The sequence below is a fragment of the Cydia pomonella genome, chromosome 21, assembly GCF_033807575.1.
Source record: "Cydia pomonella isolate Wapato2018A chromosome 21, ilCydPomo1, whole genome shotgun sequence".
NCBI lineage: Eukaryota > Metazoa > Arthropoda > Insecta > Lepidoptera > Tortricidae > Cydia > Cydia pomonella.
The window spans coordinates 12,285,595-12,308,511 of record NC_084723.1 but is presented as its reverse complement, the minus strand read 5'-3'; the positions used below and the strand labels follow the sequence as shown (position 1 = coordinate 12,308,511).

At 35.6% G+C, this 22,917-nt stretch overlaps 1 protein-coding gene across 2 annotated transcripts in view; it reads right to left on the bottom strand.

Annotated features, from left to right (window-relative positions):
- LOC133529811 (homeobox protein HMX3-B) overlaps positions 1-18,847 on the bottom strand; it is a 38,427-nt gene extending 19,580 nt beyond the window's left edge. Inside the window, exons 1-2 of one of the 2 annotated variants that reach the window (XM_061867620.1) lie at positions 17,939-18,847; positions 6,353-6,651 (exon numbers count right to left, since the gene is read on the bottom strand). In XM_061867620.1, the coding sequence (XP_061723604.1) occupies positions 6,353-6,630 (278 nt within the window). In that variant the 5' untranslated portion in view covers positions 6,631-6,651; positions 17,939-18,847. Of the gene's footprint in view, positions 1-6,352; positions 7,625-17,938 lie in introns of those variants that run through there. The other variant, XM_061867619.1, reaches the window with a different exon arrangement.
- Between the last annotated feature and the right edge of the window lie 4,070 nt (positions 18,848-22,917).

Here is a 22,917-nt window from a genome sequence, read left to right as displayed (position 1 = left end):
AATTTACTTATTACAAAATAGATTTAAACTTTGAAAACGTCGGCGTGGGCTAAAAGCGATTTACGCATATTTTATACAACATTTTCATTTCATACAAAGTTAAGAAATTTTAATAAGTAAATTTAAAAAGAAAGTAAATGTTTTCCAGCCAATCATTGTCTATCGAAATATAGTTTTAACAAGTATATGTGATATGCCACCAGTTAGTTTCATATTTGTCTATTGCAAAACTTATCTAGTGACATATGTAGCTCCTTTACTTTACGGTATGGTCAAAACTATCTGTACCCCTAGTGTAACTGTGATCGACATCATAACGTGACGAACGCGTTTGCGTTAAGTCTCATTTTGTATAGGATTTTGAGGTTCCAAAACGTCCCGCTTGGCGCGCTCTTTCGAAATCCAATACAAAATGAGACTAAACGCAAACGCGTACGTCACGTTTGGAAATCGAATTTATTTACACTAGGGGTACTGAATTTCCCAAAATGAAACTCTTTTTGTTCCATATCTGCAATTTATTTAGAATGTATACAAAAGTCTGTCGTTTTCTTTATTCAACTACTTAAATCAAAACATTTCTCCCCTAAATCCTACAATGGAAACAAAACAATAAAAACCTAAAAAAACCGTAAAACATGATACTCAAAACAAACCCAAAATATCCATCTTAATTATTAGCACAAGGACAAACAGCCAAAGAATTAAAAAGTTAAGATTACCAAGATGGCAGCAACACGAATTAACAAAATGTCCGACATCCTTCATTAACGAGGGTCTTTTTAACATTTGAAATATGGTGTTTTCCTTCAAGTTTTATTGTGAAGTTAATTTCGTGACAAAGTGGAAATAATGTTAAATACATTGTATTTTTCACTTTAAACTTTTTTTGCATGACTACCAGTAAAAGTATCTACATAATTACTATAAGACGAGTTGTTGTCAAACATTGATTTAGATATAGAGTTTAATAATAATAGAGTATTATTGATTTAGGGCATCCGTTAGCGTCGGCTGCACGGAGCGGGCGCATGCACGCGGGTGCCATTGTAGGTAAAATCCGTCGCTCGCGTCCGCGCTTGTTAGCGTTGTTCAGACTTTTCTTTAACTCGCTCACCCGCACCGTGCAACCGCGCCAGGTAGCGGATGACCTAATGAAAAAAATAAGACTGAATTGACTGATTTTACATGGATAGTCTGATTAAAAGTCTCATTACTAAATGTTCGGCCGCTTCCATACAATCGAAATTATACTCTAATTTTAAAACGACATATACAAGACTCGACGTTAATTTATATGTCAACAGTCAATTATAAGTAGCAAAAAATACATAATTTAAGTTTAAGAGTAATTACATTACTATAATGTACAATTTATCAATATTTTAAGTGGGAATAAGACAGGAAGGGGTGCATAATCTTTAGGATAAACATAAAAATGGAATTCAATAGAAATGGCAAATATTGTAAACAAATCAATTCACCTTTATTTCTCCATAATTGCTCACTTTTTGTGGACAACCATGATTTTATCAAAAGTTTACATACTTAAATCAATTACTAGTTAAAATATAATATTGCCATAAGGGAGATGGGGCGGCGAGCTAGGGAGTAGTAGTAGTAGTAAACTCTTTATTGTACAGAAACACATAATAAAAGGAACTTACAATTAGGAAAAGCTAAGTACAAAGGCGAACTTATCCACTACCATCTATAGTTATATAATATCATTGATTTGTTTACAATATTTGCCATTTCTATTGAATTCCATTTTAGCCAAGATAGCTTTAACTACAAACCGTAGCCCACAACTAAGGTGTATAATCCTCCCGGCTACTCAGGAAACTAGTATAACTACTCACTTGCGGTAGTGGATAATACTCCATCGATTGCCACATGGTGCTGCGTTTAGATCTGACAGTACTGGAGCGAGTTACTAACTTGGGCGAACAAGTAACTAGCCACTTGCGGTAGTGGATACTTCATCGATTGCCACAAGGTGCTACGTTTACATCGGACAGTACTGGAGCGAGTTACTAACTTACAATGTACTTCGTAACTTTTTGTACAACACAATTTGACAATCTTCACCTGCCGTTTTCTAGAATGCCACACTTGAATATCAATTTTTACAACTAGTTGTATATCATCTTACGAGTAAATTATACCAATAAACTGGAGTTCATCTTCGGTAGTCAGGAAGTCTCTCCAATCTAACCTCTGACAGAAGTTTTTCTATGAGAGACAGATTTCTGTAAAAATCGCGAATACACAAAAATGGAAATTCCACGTAACTACTTCAAAGTGAAGTCAAATCAAAAAAGTGCAATATCGAACTTAAGACAATTTAATAATGTATTAAGTAGCTTATCAAACTTAAAGAAAAGACTATGTTTATGAGAAACACCTCATAAATTCTCTCAGAAGACGCTGTTTCAAAAAGTCTTAGGAGACATGTAATATAACAGGCGAACACTTCAATTCGCCCTTTTATTTTAAATATGATTGTATTTAATTGTATAGAACAATATACGGATTACTACAAACATGCGCTAATTTAAAATTATCACTAAATAAATAAAAATCTGAACCACTCCTTATTGTACGCAATACATTGCCGCTCAATTTTTTCCAAAAATTAATTAAGCTCTGGTAGTGCAGACTAAATTAAAATTATCTTTGAAAGTCATGTCATAACCTTAAAACCTACTACTTTTAATTTGCGGTTAAATCCAAAATACATGCTATAAATAAGCAAGTACTTGCGGCTAGTAGCTGACCATAGCGCGGCGGGTTGCGAAGTAATCTGGGTTATCTATTCAACAGACGTTCAACTAGCCATTTGCCAGCGGTTACTTAATGTTCGGTATCGATTAGACTCGACCACAGTTGGTGCCTCGTTTACATAGACCGCTACTTGCGGCAAGTAGCTGCTTTTTATATGATAATCAGCAAACGAGCTGACGAGCTGCCATCAGAGGAGCTGCTTAGTCGTTGTCGACCCTTAAGAACCATGAATACCCGTTTCATGAAGAACCCCATGTCGTAGTGTAAAGAAAAATATTTCAGGAGGTAACTTATTTCATATCTACTCGTTCTGGGAAGAAACGAGCGAGATGCCCGCTTATTCTTGTTATGCCATGTATTTAAGAAATGGTATATAATAAAATGAGTTAGTCTCAAGCCTTGTGGGTTGTTTTTTAATGGTTAACAATGGTACTAGGACCGAAAGTGCTTACGATTAGACGATGTTTTCGTTCGAGGTAATCAAATTTAAGTACCAATGTGAAGGAAATAAGTGTAGAATTTTTCTTTGTCTCGTCGTTATAAGCAGTTTAATTATTCTGCGATAGATCAAAGCTTCACCCCTGTTACAATTCGATCCCTACATTCGTAACATGTGTTCTTAATCGGAGGTCGGATACCGACCATAATTGACAATGATTTGGCTACCTTGATTTTTTTTCCTATGTAAACTGAGATATTCCGATGCAGGCGCGGATTCAAAAAAATACGTACGTAAACGACCCAACTTTTTTAATGTTTATGTTAGGTTAAAAAAATAATTAAAGTTTGGCCTTTCTAAATTTAGCAATCTACATGACCTGCTCTTTTAATTTTGGAAAGTGTTGGCAGGTTAAAAATAACACACAAACTTGAATCCCTACTAATATTATAAATGCGAAAGTAACTGTATGTCTGTTACCTCTTCACACTTAAATCGCTGAACCAATTTAGTTGAAATTTGGTATGGAGATAGTTAAGTCCCTAGGAAGGATTGACAGGCCAATTCGAGTTTTAGTTATTAAATCTCATTCCAATATGATACTGATATGATACAGCCCGCGTAGCCAACATGTTAAAAGTTAACAATTCAGCAGGTCCTCTAAAGGAGATTGGAACATCTCATATTGGAATGATGTCAGATCCATGTTCGTTCAGTGTCACATTATATTGTTGGAATTGGCTTGATATGACAGTTATTATCAATTAATATTTTCATCATCCGCGGACGAAGTCGCGGACAGAAGCTAGTACTTACTAGCCTAAATTATTAAGTCCAAACGAGGCACGGTTAAGATCGGCGATCGCTATTTAGTTCCCGGCACTTTAAGGCTATTCGGGCATAATTACCGAAGTTCAAGCCTTGTCGGAACTTGCCCAGCATTATTATGTAAGGACTTGATTATTGAAACAACGACATATTGGAAGTGTCTTTTATTTGTAAAGCGCTGTCTCTCTCTTACCTTATTGTTTATACATATCTCTATTCTTGTTACTCTAACGGTGTTATTAAATATCGAATGAGACTACTATGGTTCGACCTAATAATCGACTTTGCCCTTAAATGCCCTTTGAAATTTAAATTGAAAAGAATATATTATTTTAATTTTAAATTTCACATCTCTTTTACCCTTACAATTATACCTAGTTTAATGGGGGATCTGGTTTAAATCTCTTATAATAGCCCAGCCAAATGTAATTTATTAATTGTTTTATTATCAAACACGTATGCACTTCACACTCAACTATACGAGTATATTCTATCCTGACCTTTATATACAAGAAAAATCTTTATAAAAATATTTTAATATGTTATTGTATACAAACTAAAACACACACTAAAAATACACAGGTACACAAATATATTTTCACCACACCAACTGGTAAAGGCCCTCTTGATTGTCCAAAAACTAATGAATAAGTTGCATTTTATCCACATGTGGGGCAAAGTGCAAATTTTGAAGTTTCTTATGTTAGCTAGTAGAATTGACTTTTAATTAATGATTTTGAATTATATATTTTTTATTACGTTAATTTAGATTTAATTTTTAAGTATTTGAGTAGTTAGTATTGTCCTCGTGTTGGTGTAGTGAAAATGTTTGTGCTTCACTGGGAGGCAAAGTTTGTTTAACCCTCCTGCCTTAAAACCCTCGCAACGCTCAAGATTTCACTTCTAGAACCAATTCAATTTTGTAATCCTTCGCTTGCTCGAGTATCAATATTAGCACGACCGGATAAACAACAACTTTGCCGACTTGTAAAAGAAATAACTACATAAGTATTATATATTGCACTCCGTTCCGTCACAATATACATACTATATACACACCCGTCTAACTTTTTTCTTTTCCTCTTCTCAATGTCATATTTTGAATTTTTTTCCCTTATTGTTTTGTTTTTATTATGAATGTTTTCTTATTATTATTTATGTTTTAGTTTTCTTTGTTAAATATCAAAAAGTGGTATGGCGCCAAAATAATGTTCACATTAACAAATTTAACACTTATGAGTGAAGGAATAAGGATGGCATCGAATGGTGTTCTAAAAGTTTTAATAAATAAATATTTTAAATAAATAAATATTATAGGACATTATTACACAAATTGACTAAGTCCCACAGTAAGCTCAATAAGGCTTGTGTTGTGGGTTTAGATACCGATATATATAATATATAAAAATTTATAAAATACTTAAGTACATAGAAAACACCCATAACACAGGAACAAATATCCGTGCTCATCACACAAATAAATGTCCTTATCAGGATTTGAACCCGGGACCATCGGCTTCATAGGCAGGGTCACTACCCACTAGGCCAGACCGGTCGTCATAATCATCTGTCGAAAGATGGCAGTAAACTGTGGCTACAAAATCTACTTTGACAATCGACCTCTATTTCAAATTGTCTTTGCTATGGTATGGTTAATATATGGTATGGTTAATGTAAAAATATTTTCCATAATATCAATATCTAGAGTGGCATGTGGACTAAGTTTGTATGGAGAAACCGCTGTCCCCTTTTTCACACAAGAAATTACATTTTTACACCAAACAAGTACTTCTTACTAAGCTATATTTACTACCACAAATGTGCCGTCAGATAAACTAGAAGATAAAGGCTTCATAAACCCACCCCAGGGGTAGTTACCCAGCTAATCAGACATCCCTTTATCTACGTAAGATGTACTTGTCGGACAAGGAAGACGGACAAATGGGCTTGACATCGGACAAATGGGGCCGACGCGACGTCGGACATGGGATAGTTTCGGGTTGATGTTACATGTCAGATGGATTTGGGGGTCGTGTTTGTCTGCTCTACTGTCTGTCAATTAACTGTTTAAAATGTACTGTTTGATTGTTCAATGATAGCAGTTTCGCGATTTAATATTTTACCACACTAGCTTCTAAAGGCTCTTTTTTTATTCAAAAACTAATGAGAAATTTGCACGAGAGTGGCAAAGTAAATTAATGCAAGTTTTGATTTATTTCCTCATGTTGGCTAGTAGATTTTGTTTACTTTTATTTAAATACCTAAAGATACAGGAGGCTAGCAAGCAACTAGACTTACCTTGATAACATAGCATCATTATTCCCAAAATGATTGGCCGCGAGCGCCGCCTCCAGCACATTACTTTCTCTCCGCGGCTCTGTTCTGTTCAATATCGAACTTATAGAGAAGCTGGTGTACGGCGCGCTTCCCGTCGCTTTCTCTTCTTTGTCCTTCTTTAGCTCGTAGAAGGGGCTCTTCTGCGTGCTTCTAGAAGGAGAGATGTCGGGGCTAGAGGCGCCGGAGACGACGTTCACTTCGATGTCGCGCTCGTCTTGAGAGGAGAGGGGGGAGTCCATGGTGGCTAGTGCATTGCTGGCCTGGAGAGGGAAATACAACATTACTGTAGTATAAGTTTTTGACGAAAACTGTACTTTTTTCCACACTTTCTAATACTCATCGAGACAATTCTAACAACACCAAACACAATTATTTTGCGGTGTTAAATTAAACCAATATTCCTAGGAATTAAGTATATAATTAAAAAAAAAGAGTGAGTCCATCTGCAGTGCTTATCGCTTACCATGACTTTGTAACATCGAGTTTAAGGTACCGAATAATATTTTGGGGTAGCTCTACAGACCGGGAACTGGCTTTTAGAGCTCAAAAAAAGTGTGTAATAACTTCTATGCTACAGGGCAATGGCCTAGAAGAAATGTTTTAAGATAAATAGGTATCTATGTTTATTATGCTTTAACTTAAATCCACTTTCACCCTAATTTCTACCCAAATTACCCGTGTAATTCCCCGTTTCTAAAAACTTCCATCTCCACTAAAAGACGGCCCTCCATTATTCAGAGCTCTTAAGTGCGTTATTGTCAGACCCCAAGGGGCCCTGGGGGGTTATGCATAAATGATGATGCCGTCTTAAAAAATGTGGCATAATCGTATTACGAAATATGTATTTCAGGAAAACTGGATTGTCTTTTAACGTATTAGCAGGATTTGCGTGTAATAGAGTATAGCGGATAAAATAGAGGGTATAAGATGATATATAGCTCGTATATAGGTATATAATATCATTGGGTATAAGTACAGAATAAGTAATAAGTAGTACTACCGTACAGAAAGGAAACGTCGTAGTAAACCGAAGTTTGACAGCGATTCAGGGCCGAATCGTGTTGTCCCTGTCTAATCAATGGACCTATCCCTTTCGGCTATTTAGGGTTATCAAAATTCACGTAATTGTCTTATCTGTGGTTGTGCACGCAAAGGAACGTCAAGTTGTGCCAACCTTAATAATTGCTCGGAGCAATCCTGAGCTGAACGGAGTCGAGAAAGCCCGAACGTTCTAGTTTCCTCCCCCTGGTATTAGTGAGTTTTTGATGTTAAAAGAACTTTGTTCTTGAATTGAAAATAGGTTGTTACAGCACTTTGAACATTCACAGGCTACTTCAAACGTATCACATCAAAATGGTATTTAATGGTGTCATTTACTTATCGTGCATCTCACTCGCACCAATAAATGTACAGACAAGTGCGAGCGAAATGCACGATAAGTAAATTACATAACTTTGATGTCAGGATTCGTTTAAGTAGACCTGTTTTAGAGAGCGTTTTCATATCGTCCGATATCGGATGTCGAATATGAACATGAAGAAGTAAAACGTAAAAAAGTAAATACTTAAATACATAGAAAACACCCATGACTCAGGAACAAATATCTGTGCTCATGGCACAAATAAATACCCTAACCGGGATTCGCACCCAGGACCATCGGCTTCATAGGCAGAATCACTACCCACTACTACGTTTATACTGACCAACTGCTTACTATGATTCCGCTTATACAGACCAACCGCTTACTATAACTCCGCTTATACTGGCCAATCGCTTACTATGACGTAATTACTGGGCGAAATTTGGTTTTCATATAAAATTTGAGACAAATTCGGATAAGAGGACTTCGCTTATATATAGGTAGTGACAAATCGCCTACTATGACCTACACAGCCGGTCGCAAACTTATTTATTGGAATGAATGTTTCGCCATGTTATAAAATGCCTCTATTGGGATCAATTAACATCTATGTCCTAGTAAATAAAGTAAATTATGTACATTTTACTGTTCTATTAACACCAAAATACAATAAATGATAACCTAATAACACGATAGCTTATAACGAAAGTGTCCCTCGAGCGTTTGTCAATTAAATTAATTGTAACATGACATTCAGTCATTTAAAGTTTCAGGTCATATAACGTCAAATTGTATTGTATAATTCATACCTAATTTCGGGGGTTCGAATTGAATTTAACGCTGTTCGGTTAAAATTTTACAATGTTTACAATTTTCGAACATTTTATTTATTTTACTAAATCGACGGGAAATATTTTTTTAAACTATGTAATATATTTACTGCATTGTTTATGTCAAATATAATGAAACAGGTCATAAATATCGATGCATGTAAAAGGTTCAAAATATGTAGGTACCTAAGCACAGACTTTATAATTTATAAGGTTGAAAATATGTGCTCGTACCTCTTACGGATTCTTAGGAATTAAAAATAACCGTTAACCAACCGCAAATTGTATTATTCGTAATCATGAAACCAACACATGTTTAAATGTAAATAATTTCCCAAAACGAAGCCACGACTCTGTCACTACGATGCCGCGATACCGCCGGCAAGTGAGCATCACATGAATTCACTCATTTCATTCGGCATTCACAAAACATTCCAGATCGTCTGGCTATTCTGGCAAACACAACTAGTCAGTAAGAACCAAGGAAATTATACTTATCCCTTTCTTTTGTGTGCTAGTACTAGCGTAAAATAAAGACGTATGATTATCTCTGTCTATGCTTGAAATGAAAGTCCTAGGCCAAATTATACATTATTTTGGAGTGCGATTTGAATCCGAGAATTGTAAGAATTACCTGTATTGTATACAGGGAAAGCATAAAAAAATAAGAGAGAGCCAAAGCTTAAGAGGGAGATAACGAAAATTGAAGTGTTTTTTTTTTGAGTTTTTACACGTTTTAACCAAGCACAAATTGGAAAAAAAATCACACGCAATAGGGTTGTTTCCATCTACAAATCTTAGGGCAGAATTGCATCCCAATAAATTCTTTTGGATTATAAGAACATGTTAAACTACTTTTAGGGGACCTGTAGTTACTAGTGACCATATTTTTGTAAATATTGAATTTAAAATATCTTTTGGCACACGTCACGTGACCAAACTCGAAACGTCATTGAAGATTCTGATGACGTCACAACTCACGGATTGACACTGTTGACAGTTAGGCGATAAACAACAAATGACAAATGTCAGTTGACAGTTCGTATCTTCTACGTGTGTATGAAGTTTTGTGTCAAACCGTAAACTGTGACGTCACACAATTTTCAAAGAGCGTTTTGGGCGCGAAAGCATCTGTCAAAATATATTTTGTTAATTTAACATATTTAAAGCCGTTTTTAGTATAAAAGTTGAATTTTAGGGCAACTTTTAGTTTATATAGAACGTAATACAAGCGTTTCAAAAAATTGAAAACAACCCTATTGTTGAGGGCTTAATCCGACCAAAACCTTAAAAACATGCGTAAAACTCGGGGCACGAATACTAAAGTGATGTTTATTATTAGGTAAAGCTTATGTATAGTTGTACATTAGCTCATCAAAAACCTTCTATTACTGTAAAATATTATTTTTATGGATATATTCAGAACATTACTGTAATAAATAGCTTATATCTAAAGTAGGCCCTTGAGACCCAATACTGACCGCCCGATTCGAAGAATGATTAAGACACGTTTAAGATCTTGGAAAGATCTTTAAAAGATCGATAACAAAACGACATGTCAAAATTGACGTTTATTTCAATTCCGCTGTGATTCCAATAAGATCTATCTACCATATTTCCGACGTCAAAGTGACATTGGTTGCCCGAATCGAGCTGCATCTGTCAATTATACGGCATACAAACGATATCTAAATGAGAACTTATCTAAACCAGAACTTATCATTATCGTGTCAATAGTAAATAGGTTCAATGTCATGTCTAATATCGAGCCTCTTAAGGTAATAAACTTTAATATATTACATCTTTCATATTCGTGCTCCGAGTTAGCATACATAGTACTTAAAAGTTATGCTCGATAGAAAACAATGGCGAAAACATGTCTTATTTTCATTTACTTTTAGTAGTACGTAATCCGTTTCCCTGCATACCATAGCCTGTGATATTGCCGGAGGATCTGACGTGCCAAATCTGATACAGAAGATATTTTCAGACTAATTTTTGAGATAAAAGGCAAAAACCGCCGTCGTGCGGCCATATCTTCTGTGGCAAGTTTCACGCCCATATATTTGAAAGTTAGAACCTGGAGGCCTAGCCAAGATGGCAATCTTTTGCAGAAAATGAAACGTAAATATTGTAGGTATGGAAATGATAGGGTTTCATTTCTATTTCCGCAAACGATTGCATCTTGGCTAGGCCCCCGGTAATGACGATGCCATCGAGCCCAACCTATACTGGTCAGCCAACAAATCAAAAGTTGTGAACTACGTACAAACATCGAGAACGATTTGCAGTGATTGGATGCGATCGCATGTTTAAACGGACATGATTCGGCCATTACGTGTGATACAGTTTGTTTGACTGGAAATGGAGGTTTAAAAATGGCCGGTAAAAGAGGTACCTATTTATCCGAGTCATTTTTCAGGCGTATTGAGTCAAACTACGCTAAAGGTACCGTTCGGATGCAGACTGCATCATCATTACTTTTGACGACCGGTCTGGCCTAGTGGGTAGTGATCCTGCCTATGCCAATGGTCCCGGGTTCAAGTCCTGGTAAGGGCATTTATTCGTGTGATGAGCATGGATATTTGTTCCTGAGTCATGGGTGTTTTCTATGTATTTAAGTATTTATAAATATTTTTATATTATAAATATATATCGTTGTCTAAGTACCCTCAACACAAGCCTTATTGAGCTTACTGTGGGACTTAGTCAATTTGTGTAATAATGTCCTATAATATTTATTTATTATTATTTATTACTGCTACAGTACTGCAGATCGACATTACTGCTGACAGCATTACTGCAGGAAATCTCAAAAAGGTCATATTATCGAGAAATTTATATTAAGAGATATTACACCAAAGCTAAAATGTTATTAAAAGTATATTGAAGAGTGTTTAATTATTTTTCTAATTATTTGTAACTACGACATCCTCCCAGTTAGGACGACTCTTACAATACCTGCCATAATGTAATAATATTGAATTTTTTCAAACCAAAGTAGGCAAATTTTACGGTAGGCGTAAAATAATGAGTTAAACAGTTAACAGAATAATAATGAAACTTAACTTTCCAAAGGTCAGTAATAATGTCTGCCTATAACGCGATGACATGATGGAAAGTAGTTAGCTTCTAACTATTTTCCGCCACTCCCCGGTCGTAAAGTTAAACTAATGTTCAAGTGTACTTGGTAACTGGATTGCGTTCGGTTAAAGTAATTTGTCGGCTTAGTTATGTAACGAGGTTATATTTAACGTTTATGTGTCATAATATAATAATATTTTGTAACGCCCTCACGCTGACCGTTTGGCTGACCGAGTGAAGGTCAGTTTTAATCTGAGTTCTTTCGTGAGACATACGCATATACGGCCCTATTTCAACTTTTGGACCCGGGTACGTCCTTAAACTACGTCCAAAAGAGAGGTATGGGCATTGTGAATGTCATCTCGCTCTGTGTGGTAGGGCACAGCACAGCGGATGTCATTCCAGATCTAGAGCAGAACCCAACTGGAGAAGTACCTCCACCTTACAGAAAACCGCAGCCAAATAACACTAGGAGGGTCTAGTGAACCTTACTCACCGGCAGGAACACAACACTATGAGTAGGGACTCATGTGTTGTGTTCCTGCCGGTGAGTAAGGTTGCCAGAGCTCAACGAGGGGGGGGCGGGTTTAGGGTCGGCAACGCGCATGTAACTCCTCTGGAGTTGCAGGCGTACATAGGCTACGGAGACTGCTTACCATCAGGCGGGCCGTATGCTTGTTTGCCACCGACGTAGTATAAAAAAAATACTTTAATATACGTCAAAAATTTACTAAAGATAGCATATTGATTGGATATGTCAGTGTCAAAGTGACGTGTTTGTTTGACGAAACGTCACTTTTGACACAGATCCATATCATATTAGTAAATATTTGACGTATCTTAAAGTTGGAATCAGGCCGTTTGTGTTATAATATTTTGTAACGCGCTTTGACTATTGTATCAAACAAAATCTATGGATTGTAAAGATCTGAAATAAATTATAATTTAATTTAATTTTAATTTAGGTGACCGAGCAAAGGTCTCCGTTTCAGATTGGATAAATACATTAGTGTGTTCGGCTGTTTTACTCTACTGGCCGCATTTATCAACTGATTCCCATGAAATTTTATGAGCAGGTTCGATAATTAATGTTATCTCGATTAATTTTGATTTTATTTTTAAAGGGAAGAGCCATGTAGGTTCACGAGGTCTACATCTCACAGACAGAGGCATTAGTATGAATTACGAATTATATTGATAGGTTGATATCATTTGATATTTACCACTAGCTTTTCGGTGAAGGAAAACATCGTGAGGAAACCTGCATACATCTGCGAAGAAATTCAAAGGTGTATGTGAAGTCCCCAATCCGCATTGGGCTAGCGTGGGGACTATTATAGCCCGAGCCCTTTCGCGCATGAGAGGCCTGTGCCCAGCAGTGGGACGTATATAGGCTGAATTATTATTATTTTATTATTGATGGGTGGGTTTTAGGATCCTACGGGAAAAACGGAGAACAATGTTTATTTTTTTATTTCAATAAGTTTCAAAACAAAAACAGAAAACTGAAGTATATAAAATGGAAACATCAATTAGCTCTAAAACTTATTGAAAACTAAATCTAAACTATCAAACCAAAATATGTAATGATTAATTGTTTTCTCACGATTTTCAGTTTCTCTGTCAAATTGCTTAAGAACATTAAAGGTTCTTACATTAACGTTAACACTTAATAGGTTACAAGATGTACATAAAATGACTTAAATAACAGTTAGATAAATAGCATCAACATTAATAATATAACTTAAAAAAAATGGTTGAAAATTCATGGAACACTAACAAACAACTTCACAGTTTAAATTTGGAACAAGCTTTCAGCTACTAAAACGCATTAAAAACCTCCCACGCTTGTCTACGGTAACTCTATACCACAGATACAATCACACCGGCTGCGTAATCGATATTTTACCGAATCGATTAACTTTTTACTAAGCGGTTGGCTGTTGGCAAAATATGAATTAATTTGAAATTTAAGCCAATGCACCTGCGGTCGGCTTTTAAAAAGTTTAGAGATACTTAACACTTAATAATTATTATGTTCTAATGCGCGGTTTTTTTTAGCAAAGCTGTGAATCTTATGCTTGGGCAACGTTCTTATAGTGTGTTAAATAAGTTTTTTTATACGGGCCAAATGATATGATGAAATGTAATCATCACTTTGTGACAAGCTGCTTGTTTCTGCCTGCTGGCATCTGCCAGTGACAGGAGAATCTTTTATTAAATGATTTTTGATTAATTTAGCTCCTAAAAGATCTAAATATCCGATAGAATATGATTTTCAGTATAAACTAATATTAATGCAATGGATCATTAATCTATCTAAATTTTAATACCTAATGAATGCCGAATAGCTTTAGATAAACGTATGTTAGGATATAGATTCGAAAGATATCTTCCCTTAGTAATAATAATAACAAAACTTCACAGACGTATTAAATCATCGGTCGCGGAGATGCGGTCCGCAGTCTGCGCCGGTCCGCCTACGCGAGCTCCCGATGATGCTCCTCTATACGGAGTGAAATATATTGAGCGATTAAAATACGTAAGTGACCTGTTTTAATATATTTAATATTAGCATCCCTTTCCCAGTACAAACTAATATTCATTTATACAGAAAATTTAACTATCGATCTAATAAATACCTACTAAAAAGCTCAAAAAGCACGTAAAGATATCCATCTATTAACAGAAATACAAATAATATCTATAAGAATTGAAAAACATTATTATTCATTTTCTGTGTGTAACATCTCTAATAAGAGATTGTTGTTATTGTTATTATGTTATATTAATATTAAATTAAATTATGCTTGACTAATGGGTTTATTTTTGAAGTGCCTGTATAATTTCCTAGCGAAAATTGACTCGCGACAGTTATCTGCTTTCTAATAAAACCAGTGAAAAAATACAAACACTATTACATAATCAAAAAACATTACCATCCCATATTAATTTATACAAAACATTAAATTCTAACCTCTAATATGCTGATTAGATCACGAAGCGTGTTAGGGTATCCGTCCACGATGACGCAAGGACAGCTGTCCATGATACCATCGCAACTTAACACCGGAAAATGCCTAACCCCTTACATGCTAATCAGGCCGTGTGTTACACCGAAGCGTATGTGAAGATCGTGCTGGATTCTCATTTCATTCGCGGTGTAAATACTAAAGTTTATCAGATTTGTTTGACAATGGTCTCTTTACGAAGGACATTCGCGGTGTAAATACTAAAGTTTATCAGATTTGTTTGACAATGGTCTCTTTACGAAGGACAGTAGTACAGAACTTAAATTCATAGAAATACCTGGTAAGTATGCATAAAACCCTTTCATTTTAGTATATAATACTCGTACTCGTATATAAATGTAAAATGAAAGTTTAATAGAACCCTTAGTCTGGTTTTGTAATTTTAATTATTAATAATCAATAATTTGAACTGCGTCAATTAAACGCAAGATTATGGAAACTAAAGAATAAGAAGACATGGGCTCAATATATTAGCAAAGACGCTGTTCTGTTCACATATACAGTGTTTACAGCACTACGCATCAATAATAAAGAAGACATTCTTATGCATGAAACTAATTGTCACGCCAACAAGAATTTCAAAAGAATTATTCCGTTTACAAAATCCGACTGGATTCATCGGGACGCTCCGGCTATGGAATGAGCTCCCTGTCGAGGTTTTCTCGACAGACTACGGTATGAGGTTCTTAAAAAAGGAGTGTACATGTTTAAAGGGCAACGCGCATGTAGCACCTGCAGGTGCGGGCATTCTTAGATGACCGCTTACCATCAAAGATTCAAAGAAAGATTTAAAGAATTTATTTGCATAGAACACAGTTATGAGAAGGTGTTACAAAATAAAAGAAATCCGTGCATTCAGTCTTCATACAGGCGTGCACTTATTGTAAAAAAAAATAAGTACTTGAATTGTCTTTCATAAATGTATCGGTCCGTTCGCCACGGTGTAAAAGCCACACTAACCACGCATCTTGTAAAGGGTTATTCATCTAACTTTGTAATGTAATTTTACGACACTCCGTCAAAACTCGCCTAGTAATTAAACCATCTAACAGCGCGGTTTATGGCCTAACCGATTTTATGGCCTTTACTGTGTTTAACTGGCCAATCAACTTTTAAAACCATTTTTTAAAGCGTTGACGCTTCCTTGACGCTTCCACGGCGGCACATGTCATAATAAATAAATAAATATTATAGGACATTATTATACAAATTGACTAAGTCCCACAGTAAGCTCAATAAGGCTTGTGTTGAGGGTACTTAGACAACGATATATATTATATATAAATTTTATAAATACTTAAATACATAGAAAACACCCATGACTCAGGAACAAATATCCATGCTCATCACACGAATAAATGCCCTTACCAGGATTTGAACCCGGGACCATCGGCTTCATAGGCAGGGTCACTACCCACTAGGCCAGACCGGTCGCCTAAACTGGCCTGGTCTGGTGGTGCAGGGCTGGTGGTCATAGCTGGGGTCCATTTCTTGAACGCTATTAGACTAATAATATTAGTCCAGGATTCGGGCCCATTTCTCGAACGGTATTTGTCTAATATTATTTGTGTGTTGCCACGGTAACCCATACGATAAATGGGCCCCTGCTCTGTGTACGTTTAAACATTTATGGTGCATACTAGATTGTTCTCGAGACTTTGTCTCCGATAATTAATTTTATTTCTGTGATTTTCCTTTATTGTCCTTCGCCGAACTCAAGCTGTTAATACCAAATATCATCTAAATCAGTTGAGAGATTTAATTGTGAATAAGTACTAAAGACATATTTACCATTGACAAAAATATTACCTGTGTGTCAGGCAGACAGGAAAACTTTTTACTTTCACAATTGCAATATATAATAGTTGTTTTTAATTAAGGCACAGAGGGTGTTATTTCAGATCTAGAGCAGAGCTCAACTGGGGAAGTACCTCCATCTTACAGAAAACCGCAGCCAAATAACACTAGACCCTACTCATAGTGTTGTGTTCGGACGGACGCGGAAACGGACTATAATACCGGTTGCAAATCAAGTGACGCGCTATTTCGTAATGAAATTATTTTAATTTTTTCATGTAATTTTTTTAATGATTGTGTATTACACCTAGCTAATAGGTTTTTAATAATATCCAAGGCCTAATGTCCTTTTAATTTAATCCTAATAAGATCTCCAATGCCACATACCTTAGAACGTTTTTAAATTAAAGCGTAAATTTCCAAAAAATATCTATAAGCATTTTTCGCGAAGTGGAGTAACTTCTGCTTGTAGATAGGTATTGATAGTTAGTCTGTCAAAGGGACCACCATTCGACTTGAGAAGATAGGTATAGGTTCTGCCAGGAGTTAGAGGAGACTGCAATGCACATTCTTTGTTCCTGTAGACTACTAATGTCAAAAAGAAGTACCTACTTAGAGCGGCACGTATTGCAACCCTATGACGTACCTACATCACATTACGGCCCAAGGAATCTGGAATTTCCTGGATTCAACGGGCATTAGTAATGAACTTTAAAGGGCTGTCACAACAGATCACTGCTTGGTCGACGTGGCACTCAAAGGCCCACAAAACCCCAATAATAATAATAATAGGTACATAGGTCACTAGATAAGTTTTGCAACAGCCAAATATGAAACAGACAGGTGGCCTATCACATATACTTTTTAAAACTATATTTCCATTCTTTTTAAATTTACTTAAAAAAATCTTAACTTTGTATGAAATGAAAATGTTGTATAAAATATGCGTAAATCGCCCTTAGCCCACGCCGACGTTTTCAAAGTTTAAATATATTTCTTATTAAGTAAATTTAAAAATAAAGTAATTGCTTTTCCGCCCAAACATCGTCTATGGAAATATACTTTTAAAAATATTTGTGATAGGCCACCTCATTGTTTCATATTTGTCGAAACTTATCTAGTGACCTACGTATTTAGAATAGGAGCAGCAAGAATATTTAGGGAATAAAACCGTAGGTTAGGACGGTAGGCAGTCGGGTATCTACTTTGTACTTGTACAGTCACGTCTGAAAACATCGACACGATCGAAGTGCCAAAAATATGTATACACGACTTTATGTCCCATATATTAACGTAGTGTTTACATATTTTTTGTCACTTTATCCGTATCGATATTATCAGACGTGACCGTACCTACATTATGGGTATAGGTAAATTTAATAATCACGTCGCCATTTAATAAAAATACACCAGTTCACATAGCTGTCTCACAAAACCAACATACCTCAAAATAAACCCGAAAATCCCTCTCAACACAACACAAACATCACTTCACTGTCAATCCCGACTTGTCAAACAAGCACCCCCGTCCACTCAGCAAGAGAAACATTTGCAAACTGACAGCTACCCTTACGATCGGGGCGTCACTCTCCGAGAGAACCACCCCTTAGAGATCCAGCCAACCGTTTACTAGAACATGCATCCCTTTCTATCAAAAAAACAACCCTATATTCCGTTATAGACTACTCAAAAGCCACCCTTGTGTGGATAGAATAGAGTGGTTGATAATGGTATGGTTTTCTTTGTGTTTTGAAAGGCACGATCAATGTTTCGGGGGCCTAAAGCAATTATGAGGAGGTACTTAGACGCTAAATCGCCGAAACTATTTTCGCGTTCACAGATGTTGGGAATAATGTAATTATTTGGCAATTAACTCTCTTTACGTTGGTTTGGTTTTTATTTCGTTTGGGTAAATTAATGGGTATAAGAAAAAAAAAAAACGTTTTATTAGAGATTTTGATGTTAAAATGTATTGATGTGAGTCTTTACGCTCGGCAGTAAAATAATGAATACACTGTATGTCTCCGATTTATTGTTTTAGAGTCAGACTAAGATAAGTTAGCAGCGATTTTGATAGCCCAGACTGTGCAAGTGTTAAGTAAAAGTCGTAATTGTATAGAAGTTTGCCGTTTAAAATAACACTTGCACTGTCTTAGCTATCAACATCGCTGCCGACTTATCTTGGTCGGACTCTAGTTGAAATGTCACGGTATACGTCCTGAAACCTCTGAATTTGTTTATTAAATATTTTTCTTATTATAAAAGACCGTAGCTTCTAAACAGATGATTGTTATATTGGTATACTATGTCGCTGGCAAACAAGCATATGACCCGTTCGATGGTAAGCGGTCACCGTAGTCTATGGCCTACAACTCTAGGAGTGTTACATGCTCTTTGCGTACCCTTTATACCGTTTAAACTGATTGTTATACGATAATCTTATTTTGAAAGGCAACTTAATTATTTTGGGCTTGATTCGATAATAAATAATTTAGCCTTATTGAGATATATTAACAGATGTATGACATCAATGGACTGGTTTCTTTAGTGTTTAGGTACAGTCACGGACTTAAATTGTTGAGCCATTTAAGGTTTAAACTAATTTGGTTGTTAATAGTAGTAGTAGTAAAACTCTTTATTGTACAGGAATGAAAACAAAACAGGAAATAAAATACTCATCATTAGTACAAAGGCGAACTTATCCCTTTAAGGGATATCTTCCAGTTAGCCTTCGAGCAATTGAGGGAGAATTGGAGACGGTAGACATCCGTACTGTACAAAGTAACGCAAAAAAATTAAAATATAAAAGGTATTTATTTCAACCTACAATATACATTCAATGGTATATGACCTACAACAAATATATACACATATATACAACTAAATACATATTTATTACATATATACAAAAACTACAATACCGCACACATCCTTTAAATTAGGTTTCGTCCGAAAGCCATAACTTTTTTTGTCAATACTAACGGTATGAAATGTCCAATGTAAAGTGAACCCTAAAATAGCTCAACAATTAAAGTCCGCGGCTGTACATACAGAGCAGAAAATTTCTAAGGGTACGGTAGTGCCCCCGCCAAGACGAACAAAGCAAAACGCAAGGGTACGTACCCTTTCTAGAAGGCAGAAGCGCTTCGTCGTTTTTTTGTACCCTCATAATAACTTGGGTCTTGATTTTACCAGATAAACAAAATTCACGGGATATGATGTCAATAGTGGACTTATTAAGCATAAAAAAATCAATTGTTATAGCTCTTATACTTTGGATTATATTCATATCTAAAAATCCCCGATTTAGTCACTGACTCACTCACTCACTGATGATCATCAAAACTCTTAGGATACTTCCTGAAGTCTTAGCATGCTGAAATTTGGTATGTAATAATAAAAAATTAAAAAAACTTAAATTTTTGGCCCCAAGGGGGTGAACGGGGGGATGGAATTTTTTGAACAGGTTTAGTTGAAATTTGGTACGTAGATGGTTTTTGTTATGGGAAAGGATATACAATAGTCACCCTATAAGGGTAAAAAAGGAGTGGAAAAGGGTGTTAGGGGGGAAAAGGGGCTTGAAGTGTGTATGGGGAATCATTAAAAATCAGATTGTATAAAAGATGCCACCTCATACGTATATTTTGATTTTTAAGTGTAAATCACCCCCAACCTTTTAAATTAGGGGATGGAAGATTGTCATAAGTATCTTATAAAAACAAGTGGAGTCCCAAAAAAAACATTTTCATTTAAAATGTTTCCGAGACGAAGCCATAAGGCTCGCACTGTCAAAAAGGTTATCTCCTGTAGAGTCAAGCTCTAACCCTACAAGAACTCTATACCACTCGTCACATATATACCTTTAAACGAGCAATTCTTGTATATATATAAATATATATATTTCTGTGATCTCGGAAACGGCTCTAACGATTTCGCTGAAATTTGGTATATGGGGGTTTTTGGGGGTATACAATCTATCTAGATTAGTCTTATGTTTGGGAAAACGCGTGTTTTCAAGTTTTCATGCGTTTTTCTTTCGACGCAGAATATGGTCGCTAATTTCGTGTTACCGGTCACTGTCCAGCGGGTTAAGACGCGGACTGCTAAACGAGTGTTACGGGTTCGAATCTCGCCCGGTGACTATCTTTTGTTTTTTTTATATGTTCAAGTTTATATATAATTTTTTAATTTTTATTGTTTTAGAAAAGTTTAATTTAGTAAAAAAATGTAGTTAAGATTATCACCTATAGACCACCATATTACAATAAATAGTTATAACCGAGCAAAGCTCGGTCGCCCAGGTACTGTTTGTCTAATCAAAAAAAATGTATATAGGTGTATCTACGGCAACGATAGGTAAGTGCATGTACCTATATATCTACAACCTACATAAAATCAGAGGGCACAAGCTAGTTAATACATCTTATTCCCCAAATAGGCTAACAGAGACGATCGCAGCATCAAAGGCCAACGAAAGCGGGAAAATATGATAAAAGGCATTTTCATACCATATGAGAATAAATAATGCCGCTATTAGAAAATTGGATTTGTTTGCTGAAGCTAGTGGGGGAACCTTGGTTTGTTTATGTTCTTGGATATTGACTTATATATTACTTCGTAAAGACGGGCATTCAGGGCACAAAGAATGGTGCCATGCGAATGCGAGCCAAGCGTGCAGTCCAACGAAACTAGTTGCAATCGTGCGCGCGTGAAGGGAACTCATCAACGAATCGCGTTGTAGCATTCCACTGAGGCACACTGCTCGGCCGGAATTATATGAACGGGCCTATCTTTACTTTGAAATCTTTTTTTTTTGGAGGTTTAGAAATATAGCGGGTGAGGCTTGTGACACGAGAAAATAATTAAAACGTAGATTATACAATTTATATCCACTTAAACGATGACAGTTTTGTTCAATAACTTTAAAAAAATACTCTTCTACGTCCTATTTTTCATACAAATTAAATATTAATCTTCAATGGACGCCATCAGTGTTGTAATTGACGTTCCTTGTCACTAATGATCGGTAGCATTTTATGCCACTTTAACGTCAAACATAATGACTAATATGGATAAGTCTGTGTTGTTAAAAATAAAACCATGTAAGTATATATATTCTTAAAAACTCACTGAATTTAATGTGTTACCCACAGTAATTTATCATATTTTTTTCTTTGTTTGATACGTTTTTTATACTACGTCGGTGGCAAACAAGCATACGGCCTGCCGGATGGTAAGCAGTCTCCGTAGCCTATGTACACCTGCAACTCCAGAGGCGACTCGTATTGTCCATCGATTCCTTTTAAAATTAAGGGTCCATTTATATAAAGAGAATGACCTTTCTACAACAACAGATTGTAAACCAACATTTCATCGTTTTTATTTCAGCTTCTAACAAATTGGAAATAAAATAATAATTCGATAATAAAAAAACTGCATACATTTTTATATAATTTGTCCATGAAATTAAAATAGAATCATATTCATGTACTTTAAATTTTTTGATGAAACCTACCAGGCGCCGATCATTGCTTGTCACGCTTTAAACGTAACAAAATTTGCAATACATTGCGTCTTAGTGTAATTTAAAGTGTACTAAAAATTAGTACACTAAGTACACTTTAAAGTCTACTAAAAATCAAAACACAAGTAATATTCAAAAGTCGTGCGGTTGGTCAGTTTGAGGAGCCTACCGTTTAATATTTTGCTCCTGTTACACGGCCCACCGTGTAATTATTGTCGAAAGCTGTTACGAATCGTTCAAAAATGGACTCATTTTTGATTCTTCATTCGTTAGGTTAAGTCATTAATGTTTGCAATTAAAAATCAATAATTTTAAATACTATTTAATTTAATGTGTCAAAATATTCTTATAGTTAATTTCATTCAGATTGCCTATTTTTTAATTAAAATATTCAATGAAATGTATAAATTCAATCGTTATTCAATGTCTCAATGTTCTAATTTAGCTATGGCAATTATGTATTCAAAACTTTGACAGTTCATAGAGCTTTTAAAACTTACCGTTGTTATCCAATTCAACAACGACGATTCACTTTGCCACCTTTTTGTATTTTTGTAATTTTGGAATTTGGAAGTAAACCAGCGTCTATACTACAGTCCACTCTTATTTATCACCTCGACAACACCTGAGACCAGCGAAGATTTTACATGGTCTTGTGACGTTTTTTAAAACAAAAACGTCGCTTCTGACACTGACATATCCAATTCATACGTCATACGGAAGTTTTTGAGGTAACATAAAGTTCGAGTGGGGCCATGACGTCGCTTAAATACTCCCTCGGGAGTTATAGCTTTTATTTTCAGAATCCATAACTCCCGTGGGAACAAAACAGGCTTTCGTTCTTCAGTACACCTGTATGAATTGAGATCTTTTTCGAGCAAGTGTGATGAAAATATATT